The sequence below is a fragment of the Salminus brasiliensis genome, chromosome 3 (genome assembly GCF_030463535.1).
Source record: "Salminus brasiliensis chromosome 3, fSalBra1.hap2, whole genome shotgun sequence".
Taxonomy (NCBI): Eukaryota; Metazoa; Chordata; class Actinopteri; order Characiformes; family Bryconidae; genus Salminus; species Salminus brasiliensis.
Genome location: NC_132880.1, coordinates 5680960 through 5694587, shown reverse-complemented (window position 1 = coordinate 5694587; position 13628 = coordinate 5680960). Strand labels below are relative to the sequence as shown.

Here is a 13628-nt window from a genome sequence, read left to right as displayed (position 1 = left end):
ACTTCATTCCACTGAATACTTACAGCTTTCCCAGCCTCTCCATTATCTCCCTTTGGCCCTGGTCCGCCATCAATACCCTTTATGTGACAGTTATAGAAGCATATAATACATTTAGGCATTGAGGCAACAGGCTACAAAGGAAAACGTTCGACTCTAAAATGGCATCATTAATCAGTGACAGTAAGCTGATATTTGGGTCACTCACATTTGTGCCTGCCTCTCCAGGGGGTCCTGAGTCTCCAGGGAATCCAATTGGGCCCTATATGGGATAGTTTAGAATCCAGATCACACTCAGAACTGAGCACTGCTCCACTGACCTCAGTCTGAAACTGCACTGCACTCTCATAAGCTGTGCTGAGACTGCACTTTCATGAGCTGTGCTGAGATCAAAAGTTGAATCAGGTTTCTGGATGGCTTCTAATCAGAGTATTAAAGCACACACCGCCTGCCAGAGGTTTTGAGACACCTTATATATAATATAACTGTAATAGGAAGTTTCCATTATTTTTGCTGGTGTTTTTTTCCAAGAAATTCTCAACCTAATAATTTACCTCTGATAGTTTTCCATCTAACCAGCCATACTTTAAGAATAAATATGTATTTGTTAACATGGTTTTGGGGGCCTGATTTCATGTTCCACTGTAAAATAGCTCCACACTGCAGACTCCTCTGTTACCTTCTGAGAATGCGCCTCACTGCTTCGTGAAGTGGGTAATGTCTGTTAATAGCACCTAGGGGGCGCTAGAAAGAGCTCTGCTAGAACTCAGTGGCAAAAACAAAGGAACAAGACACCACCATATTCACCACTAGTGTTGGACACAGATGGAATTTGGCCTTCACCTTTAACCCATCTGTGCAGTGAACACATACACACTAGTGATAGTGAGCACACGTTCGCAGAGCAGTGTGCAGCCATTGTTGCGGTGCCCAAGGAGCAGAGATGGTGAAGGGCCTTGATCAAGAGCCCAACAGTGGCAGTCTGCCAAGCCCAGGTATCAAACCCACAACTCTGTCATCAATAGCCTGGTGCTCTAACTGCTGAGCCACCACTGTCCCCTATATCGGACCTGATCCATCCATGATATCTGATTAATTCAAGTTCTCGAGATCTCAAGAGGTGAAAGCAAATCTCATGAGTGATACAACTGATACAAGTGATGTTGGACAGGAAACTGTGCCACAAGACATGTGTCACCACACTCACTGGGTGTCCTTTAGGCCCATCCTCTCCTGATGGGCCTCGAACTCCTGGGGGTCCACCAGCTCCCGGTGGTCCAGAGTCGCCCTTCTCCCCCACGTCTCCTTTATCCCCCTGTGAAGCAAAGCCAGTGGGGTGGTTAGTTAATGAACTGAAAAGCAAGAGGTGTCACACTGCACAAAATCATATCCTGACAAACTACAGAAATTGCACAATCTGCAGATATTTTTATATGGTGACACATTTGGCCAAACATAAGGCCATAAAAAACAGAGCATGTAGAATATCAGTTGATTTTCTGTTTATAACGTAGCTTCGTTAAAGAAAATCCTCTTCGATTTTGCTTTCCTTGAATTTTATAATTAAAAGAAGCAAAGGTCAAGTCCCTAAGGCTCAAAGCCAATCCTCGAAGGTTGGGAAAGGAGCTGAACTCACAGCAGGTCCATGTTCACCAACGTTTCCTGGGTTCCCTGCTTCTCCATCCTCCCCCTTGATTTAGAAGAGAAACAGAGAGAGAAGCAAGGAGAGAGAGACATATAAAATACATATCGATCATGCTTGGCCACTTCAAGTTTTAGAGAGCATGAAGATGTGCACACATAAGCACAAAATCCATTGTCCACACATACACTGACTGAGCACTTTATTAGGAACACTACACTAAAGCTGAACAGGGCCTCCCTTTGCTCTCAAATATTTAATGGCTTGGATTCCAAAAGATGCTGGAAACATCCCTTTTGGAGATTCTGGTCCACGTTGACATGACTGCATCATTCTGCATTGTTCAAGAGCACTTTCATGCTGTGAATCTCCTGGTCTACCAAATCCCAAAAGCAGCTCTACTGAATTCCCATCTGGTAACTGGGAAGGCCTCTTCTGGCTTCACGAGGGGTCAACTGTGGCCATGAAGGATGTACATGGTCATGCTGTGGCATTGAAGTGATGGTTGTTAGGTATTAATGAGCCCAAAGTTTGTCAAAAAACAATTCCCACATCATTACACCACCTCCACCAGTCTGGACTGTTGACACAAGGCAGGTTGGGTCCATGGATCCCTGCTGTTGCTGCCATATTCTGACCCTGCCATCTGTGAATGTCAGATTCATCAGACCAGGCTACGTTCTTCCAGTCTTCAACTGTCCAGTGTTGGTGAGCCCGCTCTCTCTACAGCCTTAGCTTTTTGTTCTAGGCTGACAGAAGTGGAACCCGACATGGTCTTCTGTGCAGAGTGCTTATCTTAGTCACTGTAGTCTTTCTGTCAGCTCCAACCAGTCTGGCCATTCTCTGTTGACCTCTCTCATCAACAGGACATTACCAGAACTGCAGAACCGCCGCTCACTGGATGTATTTTCTTTATTCCACCATTCTGAGTAACTCTAGAGACTGCTGTGCTGAAAATCCCAGGAGATCAGCAGTTCTAGAAATACCCAAACCAAATTGTCTCACCCCTACAATCATGCAACATTCAAAACCACTGAGATCACATTTTCCCTCATTCTGGTGGCTGATTGAACATTAGCTGAAGCTGCTGCCTCGTATCTGCATGATTGTATGCATTGCACGGCTGCCACATGATTGGCTGATTAGATAATTGCATAGGTAAGTAGGTGTACAGGTATTGCTAATAAAGTACTCAGTTGGTGTTTATGTGCTTTACATGCTTACCTTTTCTCCTACCACACCAGGCTGGCCAACTCCCCCAGACAGTCCCTGAGCACCCTAAACACACAGAAAGGCCAGAGTCACTCTCATGAACACTGCGTACATGCATACTACTATAGAAAAGACATTCCTATTATCTATTCAAACTTATATTTAAGACATAAACAAGCCAAGGTGCCATATCACAAATCTGTTATATTGCAAATACAGCTTAAATGACTGGACAATAGTATTGGGACACCTGCTCATTTATTGCTTCTCACAAAATCAAGGGTATTAAAGAAGGCGTTTATCCTGCTTTTGTTGTAATAACTGTCTCTACTGTCCAGGGAAGGCTTTCTACTAGCATTGCAAGGCCATTGCTGTGAGGATTTGATTACATTCAGCAACAAGAGTTTAGATGGGGCACCATCATTCCAGAGAACACAGTCCCACTGCTCCACAGCTCAATGATGGAGGGGCTTTATACCCCTCTGGCCCAGGCATTATGCCAATAGTTTAATGCTTTTTATCTAATCCAGAGAGCCTGCTTTTGTGCATTTGCACATGTGTCAGCGATGTGCTCTACATGGCCTGACGAAAGTGAAAGTGTATGACAGGCACTAGCTAACTGACAGAGTATATGAATCCATTCTTTACGTTACATTAGCCTCGTAAGACATGGCCATAGTTTTATGTTGATTATGCTGTTCTCCTGATAGGCCTGCTGCTACTGCTTATTCACTCTGCTGTACCTTGCCTTAGGCTTGAGGCTAAGCGGAGGTGAGTGCCCATGCAGCTGCTGTCTCAGGAGTCTGTGGGCAGAGTGCCTCCAACCAGAGAGCAAACATGTTTCTGTCTGAATAGATGATCAACCTATGGATATCTGCCAGGTTTTTCCACACTCCTACTTACTCACTCACTCACTCGTTCACTCAGGCCATTTCTGCAGTAGAGCCTGTTCTATATTGATTGGGCAACAACATGAGATGATACTGATGAATTTGAACTCGCAACCTACTGGCAATAAGGCCATTGAATAAGACAACAGTGCAAGCTGTAAAAGGTAATATAAAATATAATAATAAGCATTGTTTAACTACCAGAGTGCAAAAATATAATCTTAAATTATATCAAATTAATACAGTTTTGCCTTTGTTAAAATACATACAAATTACAACTACATTTTGAAAAGTAGTTGCTTATTTTTATTTTATTTTTTTGTTGCTTTTACTTTTGACTTTCTGCAACAGCGGGATTTTAACCTATAACCTACTGACACTATGGTGAAACCTTAGACAGCGACACCACCTGAAAACCTTGGTTGTAGTTTATTTTTAAAGTCAGTTAGTTGCTCAATGTTTCTTACTCTTACTTTTGACTCGCTGCAACAGTGGGATTTGAACTCACAACCTCCCGGCACTACACTGAAACCTTAGACAGTGAAGCCACTTGGAAAGCCCTGTCCGAAGCTCTTTTAAATTATGCCGTGCAGCTGCTCAGTGCTCCTTTATTGAACACTGACAGCTACAGCAGCTACAATATGATCAAAAGCTTATTGTGATTGAATGTGTTGTGAAATCAACACCATATCATCATTTTCCCACCCCCAGTTCCGCACTGGGATCAATCCCTCTTTCCTCTGCAGTTTCAAAGTGTCCGAAGCCACAGCCATGTCCATCTCGTCTTGTCTCTGCAGTGTGCATGTTTGAATTATTAACACATGGGGAGATGTTGAGAGGCGGCCATTAATAGAAGTAAATATAACTCTCTCTCAGGGATGATAATCTAATACTCCTTAATCATTCACGCCGAAGTAAATATAACTCGCGCTCAGGGATCACAGTCTACTACTACTTAATAATTAAACACTCAAAATCAGCACAGGCTCGGCCAGAGAGAGAGAGAGAGAGAGAGAGGGGTGGAAAAGATGGCAGCAGGAAATTGCTGGATAGGAGGAATGCTAGAGTAGTCATAACATCTAACTAACATCAGATAAATCACTTAGCATCTAGCTAACATCAGCTGGAGTAGTTAACGTCTAGCTAACATCAGCTAGAGCCGTTCAGGCGGCTATAAGGCTATGGAACAACACCACATCTATCTCTGTATGTTTATCACACACTGATCTCCAGTTTCCCAGCAAGCAGTCTGGGTTATGTGATCTGCAGTAGTTGTATGTGAGTTAGAGAGGCAGTTAGAGCCACCATGTGCATATAGATCTCTATAAGACCCTGAGCTGAGTCTGGAGAGTGGTATTACTATTATTCTAGCTCTGAACGCTCATCAACACTATTCTACTGGCTCACAGGTGACCTCCGCAGCACTGCAGACAGACATGGTGACACTGGGATGCTCACTAAGGGTTTAAAACAAATGTTTTGAGCTCTGGTGAAGATCACATTTGCTGTTTATGGTCTAACTACCACCTTTAAAGGGCCCATTTCCTACCTTTTGTTGTGCTTTTATTATTAGGCCTGAGGTTCATCCAGTGTGTCCACTATATGAGGTCAATACTGGTGTGTAGTTCTGTGTACTAAAACAGTCGCAGGTAATTTTTTCAATCTAACTTATATTCACCCCATAGAATTAAACAGGCTGTTTTTGCTAATGTGCTAATGTGTCAATGAGATCTGTCCTAATAGACCACCCTGTATTGTACCTCTAAAACACTTAGGGCTGAACTGCAGCAGGCTACAGTAGAGCTGTGCTAAAGAGCTGTGTTTATAGTAATGGATCAATGTGAGGAAGCTTTTGAAGGTCTTAAGAATTTGGTATGTAATGTAAAGGTTCTTCATGGAACCAAAAGTGGTTCTTCTATGGCATCACCCTTTATAGAAGCACCTCTATATTTGAGAGTGTCCGTTATTCTTCTTCCATAAATAACCCAAAAATGATCCAGTGATGGCTGCGCCCTTATTGTGGTAACTCTTATTGTCCAGCATGTAGTGGTTATGTTTGGATAAAAATCAAAATGTAATGGTTACTATGGGGCAACTGGTAGCATCACTACTGACCAGTGAGCTACCGCACCATGTGGGAGACTGGGGTCCAATTCCCGGTCTGGGTGACTGTACTGCGCTACACCGATAAGAGTCCTTGGGCAAGACTCTCAACACTACATTGGCCCTCCTCTGTAATTTGAGTAACCATGTAAGTCGCTCTGGATAAGAGCATCAGCTAAAAGCTGTAAATGTAAATTCGTTGAGTTTGAAAGTTTCAGATCGGCAAATAGCTTCAACACTTACCTCTCCACCAATAGGTCCTTGAGGGCCACGAGGACCATGCTGTCCAGGAGGGCCCTGATGAAAAACAAGACGAGAACAAGTATTTATTAGTGAGCTAGATCATTCCATACACACGTAGACAATCTGATCACAATTTAGACATTTTCAAGTCTCGTCCACTACCTAAAACGTCTCTTATCATACAACACTAAGAGAGCTGGAGGATAGCATGAGTGGCCAATCGCTTCTTTAACCGGCCATTCTGTTATGTCAGCTCAAAACCAGCTCAAAACCCCTCATGTGGGCAGCCGTGTCGGAAAGGTTAGAGAGGCCGGCCCGAGGCCACAATGTTGCTGGTTCAATCTCGAAGGATTGGCATCCATGGCTGAGGTGCCATGCTTGAAAACCTTGGGCAGCCAAGGCTGTGCATTGACCATAAAGGGTGTTTAGATGAGCTGTGAAAAACCTCACTCCCACACTCAGGTATAGCATGCTGAAGGTTCTCCACAAGGGGGCGCTATTTGCACTAAAGTAGCCTTTGTGTCTCTCGTTAAAGAGTACAGTGAGAGACTGATATAGCAAATGTCCTCCTTTTCAGTCACAGACGTCCCACAAGTCCTTGTTCATGTAAATGTGTGGGCTGTTATAAACATTTGATTGCACAGATGGTAACTTATAAACAAACAGGGAAGTCACACACACACACACACACACACACACACACACACACACAGACATATAAAGCAAACATATTTAGCTTTCTCTAACTCTCTCTCTCTCTCTCTTCACTTTCCTGCCACTCTTCTCTCCATCTTTCTGTATAATCAGCACTTCTCTCAGTGCATGCCATAAAGGGGTTTTCTGTACAGCTCATCACTGACAAGTGACAAGCCATCACAGACAGCATCAGTCTAACCCCCCGTTCTTTCTTCTCTTACTCCTGGTGAGTTCTAATGAGGACCACCTCACCCTCACAACCTTCGGGTGAATCCCGAACTCTTCGCTGTGATAAGTCTGATACACCAGCCTAAAAGAAACGTTGGAACTATATATATATATATATAAAAGCATAAAAATAGATCATTTACGCTACTTCTGCATTTCTTTGTGTCTCTGTGCATCATCATGCTGGAAGTAGCCGTTTGAAGACGGGTCCATTGCAGCCATGAAGGGATGCATACAGTCAGGGCGAAGATTCTCCACAGTCCCCACACCATTACAGCATACATCACCTTCACCAGCTTGGACTGGTTGAGTCCATGGATTCATGATGTCAGCACCAACTTCTGACCTCACCATCTGTGTGCTTTAGCAGAATCTGAGATTCATCAGACCAGGCTACGTTCTTCAACTGTCCAGTGCTGCTGAGCCTGTGCCTCTGCCTCAGCACTATACTCGGGGTGGTCTTCTACTGCTGTAGCTCATCCTCCTCAAGGCTGGACGTGTTGTTGTTGTTGTGCATTCTGAGATGCTTTCCTGCTCATCACAACTAAACAGAGCGGTTATCTAAGGTGCTATAGCTATTCTCTTAGCTCCTACCATTCTGGCCATCATCATCAACTTCCATCTTTAAAAATGCTGCTCATTGGATGTGTTTTCTTTAGAGACTGTAGTGCTAGAAATCCCAGGAGATCAGCAGGTCTATAAATCCTCCAACCTCCACTTCTGACACCAACAATCAAACCACAGCTCAAAATCACTAAGGTCACATTTTGTCCCCCATTCTGATGGCTGGTGATTAATAGTGGACATTACCAGAAGCAGCTGTCCAGTACGTATATACGCCTGGCTGTATACACTGCACTGCTGCTACATGATTGGCTGATTAGATCATTGGATGGATGAAGTTCTCAGTGTGTGTATTTTTCATAACAATAGAGGAAGCACTGTTTATTCGTCCAGCCCCTAGGAAGCGCATCAGCTCTGAAGCCGTGCTGAGCGAGCGTCAGGTCCTCAGCCTCTGAAACATCTGCCTACACAGCCAGAGAGCTAACACTCCGCATTAGACACTGGAAATCCCACGATCCTCAGCATTCACACACGGGCGCCACTTCCCCAATGAGGTCCTGTGGCTTTGTTTCACGTTCTGTTCGGGTGAACTCCATCTAATCTGGGCATGGAGAGCAGCCATTGAGAATGTGCTTTTGCATTCCTTCATGCTTGACAGGGCTGTGAGAAGCATGTCACAAAGCAGGCCGTTCATTAGACGGCCCGGGCTCAAACTAATCTGATTAGCAGCTGTCACGCTGTCTTCCTCCACGCAACCGACGCCTCGCTCCAACAACTCTGTTCCTCCTTCCTCTCTCTCTCTCTCTCTCTCTCTCTTTCTCTCTCTCTCTCTCGTTCTGTCTCTCAGCTGTCAGTCGCCCCTCGGAAAGGCACATCACACACTCACAGCACACACTCTTTTCCAATGCTCCACTCCCAATCCCACTGTGCCTCTGTCATCTCTACTGTCACTGTCAGCCTGCAGTTTAAACACACACATACACACACACACACACACACAAAGAGTCCACTGAGGACATTCACACTGATCCACCAGTTAGAGGTGACTTACACTTACGTAAGGTTTTGATGTACAAGAGTGCAGTCCTGTGTATGCCTGTATTTAAGGCATGAGGCCAAATACTAAAGACAAGGTCAAATACCCCCAGCACAGTCTGATGGACGCACTCACCCATATGGATTTTTTAAAATGTATTTAAAAGGTTTTCACGCTTATCTGCACTATCTGGACAAAAGCATGTGGACACGCCTCTTAATTATTGATTTGTTCAAGTGTTCAGCCACACCCATTGCTAACAGGTGTCAAGCTATCCCCTTAGACAAACACCGGGTGGTTAAATGGGTGCCCTAAGGAGCTCGCTGACGTGCACCTGGCACTGCCATAGCATGCAACCTCATCCACAAGCCAGTTAATGAAATTTCTACCCCGTTAGAGCTGCCCCGTTCAACCGTAAGTGCTGATATTTTAAAATGGAAGTGTCTTGCCGCAACAGGCAGCTCAGCCACAATGCATAAACATACAAGTGCTGAAGCATCACTCACTGTGGAGTTTCAAATCACCTGTGGAAGCTACATCAGTACAGTGCAAACATGTTCTTTGGAGTGATGAATCTGGGTTTGGTGGAAGCTAGGAAAACGCTACAAACCGGACTGCTCAGTGCCAACAGTAGAGTGTGGTGGAGGAGCAATGCCGGTCGAAGGCTGTTTCTTAGGGGTTGAACTCAGCCTCTACCGGTTCCAGTGAAGGGTTCCAGTAATGTTAATGCTACAGCTTGCTCGGGTAGTGGTGGCTCAGTGGTTAGAGAACTGGGTTGTGGATCATAGGGGTTGTGGGTTTAAAATACACGGTTTACCAAGCTGGTTTAGAAATGGAACGTCCTATAAGCACATAAGCTCAGGTGCCCACATGGTTTAAAATGAGAGAGACAACTGCGGCGTGTTGCTTGCCAAATAGTGAGCTTCGGTCTATCTGTCCAATGTCCAATAGCCAACGAGGATTTCATACGGAGTGTGTTATTTTGTACGCTCCCTGTAATCAATAGTGACAGCCCTAATGGATAACTCTGCTACCACACAGAATCGCTTCATCACTTTGTCAGTGTTAACCCCTTACTGCTAGTAAGTTCCTGTATGTCACAAGGTTCTATACTAATTAAAGGCATTTTTCCTAGAACTACACGTCCAATCCAAGCACCATTTAGGAACCTTTCAGAGTTTGGGAACACGATAGCATTCGAATCAATCCCCCACAGAGAAGCCTAGAGAAGAGTAGTGTATTTTTACCAGTGGTCCAACATGTCCGCTCTCTCCCTTCTCCCCAGGGGGTCCTGGCATGCCCTGCTCACACAGAGAGACAGAGTGGGAGTCATTAGAGACACTGCATTAGTGCTGAAAGTACATTAGCTGCAGGCAGAGTGGAAACTCAGATGGATTTCGTTACCTGAAGGCCTATTGGCCCTGTGGTCCCTACAAATCCTCGAGGTCCTTCATCACCCTTTTGCCCATACATTCCCTGCTGTCCCCGCGGCCCTGGCTCACCGTCTGCTCCCTGAAAGGCAAGACTAGCTTTTAAAAGCCTGACTACAATCACTTTCTGAATACAGGATAGAAAAATGCACATGCTTTAGTGATGTTGGTAGTATATGTGCATATACACACGCTCATACACACTATATGTCCAAAAGTTTGTGGACATCCCTTTAAATGAATGCATTTAGCTACTTTAACACAGATGTGCAAAGCACGCACACACACAGCTTGTCTAGTCCCTGTAGAGAAGAAGAACAGGACTCTCTGGAGCAGATAAACATGACTTTATTGGTACCACGCTGAATGCCAGGTGTGGGCTACAGGGGTACAACGCCCTCATCATTGAGCTGAGGAGTGGTACTGTGTTCTCTTGAATGATGGTGCACTGTCTAATTCCAATTTGGGTTGAACTGGAAAGATGGGGATCCTAGTTTTAAAATCCTGGTCTCATTAACGCACTTAGAAGTATATTATATTCTTAAGTATATACATATATACAGTACTGTCCAGTAATATTAAAATTGACCATTTAATTGAGTAGTAAGTGTTTATGTTTCATAAGCAATAATATTTCACTGAGATAAACAGTCAGGCCATTTATTTGACTGCTTATGGCTTCGACGTCATCCTGTATATGCATTGCTGGGTGTTTAAACACACTCACACTCACACTCACACAGAAACATATGCATATGCTTGCAGAAATACATCAATTACACTGAAAGGTATACATACTGGTAAGCCAGGATGCCCAATGGGCCCTTGACTTCCTGGTGGTCCAGCAGGCCCCTGAGAAACAAGGCAAAATAATAGTTTAACCAACTGTACTCCTCTGTCCACATAAATAATGACACTATACTGTGTTTGTGTTTATGAATATCTCAATGTCTTACTGGGTCACCCTTGTCTCCCTTGCTTCCTTTCTGTCCGGGACCTCCAGTCTCACCCTGGGAACACACAGAAACAGAAGTCCCATTAGTTTGTTTCATTAATTTCAGAACATCAACCCGTTCCAGGGATTCCAGGTGTTCCAGGTGTTCCCACTTCATAGTATGCTAAGCAACTATCTGCAATAGTTTCCAACACACCTTATCCCCATCCTCTCCAGGTGGTCCAGCAGGTCCAGCAGCACCAGGTAAACCCACGGGCCCCTGCTCTCCGTCTTTCCCAGCGGGGCCTATAGGTCCTTTCTCTCCCTGAGGAACAAAAGCAGTAGAACATGCTCAGATCATCTAATAGCTGCCAAGTATATCAAACAGTGGCAGATCAAAGAGCTCTGCTTACCGGCTCTCCCTTCTCCCCTGCTGGCCCAGCAGGGCCTGTTCCTCCCGCACGGCCAGGCTGACCAATTCCACCAGCTGGTCCAGAGGGTCCTCTCTCTCCGGTGGCGCCCTGTGAAGAGATGGCACAGCGTGTTCTTACTCACGTTTGCGAGTTTGGGGATTAAGCTGTCCGGCGTCCTTTTTGACGTCACTGCGACATCACTAGAGAGAGGCTGATATACAGTGTATGAGGTAGGCAGGTTGCAGGAGTAGCTACGTGTGCCCCTTATAGGTCTTCAGTATTATTCAATGTATATAATGAAAATGTTCTATTTTTTAGCCTCAAAATGCTCTTTGGTTGATTTCATTGCACGGATCATTTTCCATTTGCATTGTGAAGCACCATCTTATCAGTTTTGGCTGCATTTCAGCAGAAAGTACAGCTCTATTCACTTTCGAATTTACCAGCAGTCAAATAATCAATAAACACCAGTGACCCAGTTTTATCAGCAGCCATACATGCATATGTCATAACAGTGCCTCCACCATGTTTGGCAGTCCAAATAATCTTGTTCCAGGACTAGGCAGTTTTTTAAAAAACGTTTCCTAGCCTAAACTCACCTTGACTGGCGTAGGATTGGCTTTGGAGTTTTCTTGACTTGACTAGATGCCATGAAGGGGTTTTTCTTGGCCAAGGAAAGAATTCTGCAATTATCAGCCTTAACTGTATTCTGTGGGCAAATTGTTCTTCTGGCCACTTTTAAAAATTTTGCTATCTTTCGCTGACAGGTTTGTTTTAACAGTCTAGCGATACCTTTACCTTCATAAACACCTCTTTAGACCACATATTAGAATTCCCATGAACAGCTACCAAATACAAATCAACACTTGGAATCAACTCTGGAATCTGTTATGAAATGATGAGGGGAAACAGTAAACTGTCCAATTACTTTTGAGCCTGTGAAAATGGAGGGGCATGTCTGTATTGCATTACAGTAAATGCAATATTATTGTTAAACCCCTTAAATTAAAGCATACACTTTATACTGATAAATTTCGGATCTACTGAGGTAATGACAAGGCGAAATTACAGTGTCACTGTCCACATACATTTGATCCTGATCATATATATACGCTTTTGGACAATGTAGGTTTACCTCTGTATATATATTTGTACATGCATCAGTAAGACAAAGTATCTAATAAATTGTCCAGTAAGTTCAGGTGCAGGTCTAACGGTCTTTCCGAGGCTACTTACAATTGCCCCTGCAGCTCCAAGAGGTCCTTCTTCCCCTTTCAGTCCAGCAGCACCCTAAGAAGACAACAACGACACAAAGAATAATTTAAGGCACAAAAAAAAAACCCAGGGTTTGCCGCTTGCCTACAGCACTCCTGTTTTGTATGCTTATCTCGAGAGCGCTCTCTACACGAGCGCGTGCTGCCGATCCTCCTGTGTGTATGGCAGACAAACCAGGTAGGAGGGATATCAAACACACACTCCATCCAAAGTCTCTGTATATCACAGACAATCTCAAAGTACTCTCTAAAGACGAGATCAGATGAGCGGAGGTGCGTTACCATGGCGCCAGGCATGCCTCGGTTTCCTCTGAATCCGCGGCGCCCAGCCGGGCCGCTCTTGCCGACAATCCCTATAGGGCCTGGATCGCCCTGGAAACAGAGAGAGAAAGAGACGCTGTTCAGCTTCACTGTGAGCTCGTTCACTCGTTCACTCGTTCGCTCGCTAGAAGTCATACCTTACTCTTTTAAACCTCTTCTGAGCCAGACTAAAAGCTCAGTCTATGTTGACTGAAATACGCTTGCTGAGTTTTAACCCCCTAGGCCTATTATTCAGTTATTAAAGGACCCACATGAGGGAAAACTGAATTTTCCTCACTTTGCTACAGTAAAAGACCCTGATATAATATGCAAAAATTGTTTAAAACCCCACTTTTTCGCTTCCCTGTAGCGTCCCACACTGAACTTATAAACCCGGGCTGATATTTTAGAGGGAAACCAATCAGGGCAGACTGCATTTACATATTACAGTTGGAAAGACACTGTAACAACAGAATGTGCAATTCTAACGGATAGAGTGGTTTGAGTGGCTCAGCTGTCTAATGAGCTGAGCTACGTTGGCTCAGGAGGTGCTTTGCCATCAGCGTCCGGAGTCTGAGAGAGCACAACTGGCCATGCTCTCTCTGGGTGGTTAGATGGCGCTCTCTAAACTCATTACTATTAAAGGGATGTTGGCTGGGACAATAC

The 13628-nt window shown here is 44.5% G+C and overlaps 1 protein-coding gene across 1 annotated transcript in view; it reads right to left on the bottom strand.

Moving 5' to 3' along the window:
• Window positions 1–13628, bottom strand: part of col5a3a (collagen, type V, alpha 3a) — a 99429-nt gene that overhangs the window by 16743 nt on the left and 69058 nt on the right. Inside the window, exons 40-53 of the mRNA XM_072675290.1 lie at window positions 12945–13034; window positions 12625–12678; window positions 11389–11496; window positions 11193–11300; window positions 10998–11051; window positions 10840–10893; window positions 10016–10123; window positions 9859–9912; window positions 6088–6141; window positions 2864–2917; window positions 1634–1687; window positions 1205–1312; window positions 206–259; window positions 24–77 (exon numbers count right to left, since the gene is read on the bottom strand). Of these exons, the coding sequence (XP_072531391.1) occupies window positions 24–77; window positions 206–259; window positions 1205–1312; window positions 1634–1687; window positions 2864–2917; window positions 6088–6141; window positions 9859–9912; window positions 10016–10123; window positions 10840–10893; window positions 10998–11051; window positions 11193–11300; window positions 11389–11496; window positions 12625–12678; window positions 12945–13034 (1008 nt within the window). The remainder of the gene's footprint in view (window positions 1–23; window positions 78–205; window positions 260–1204; window positions 1313–1633; window positions 1688–2863; window positions 2918–6087; window positions 6142–9858; window positions 9913–10015; window positions 10124–10839; window positions 10894–10997; window positions 11052–11192; window positions 11301–11388; window positions 11497–12624; window positions 12679–12944; window positions 13035–13628) is intronic.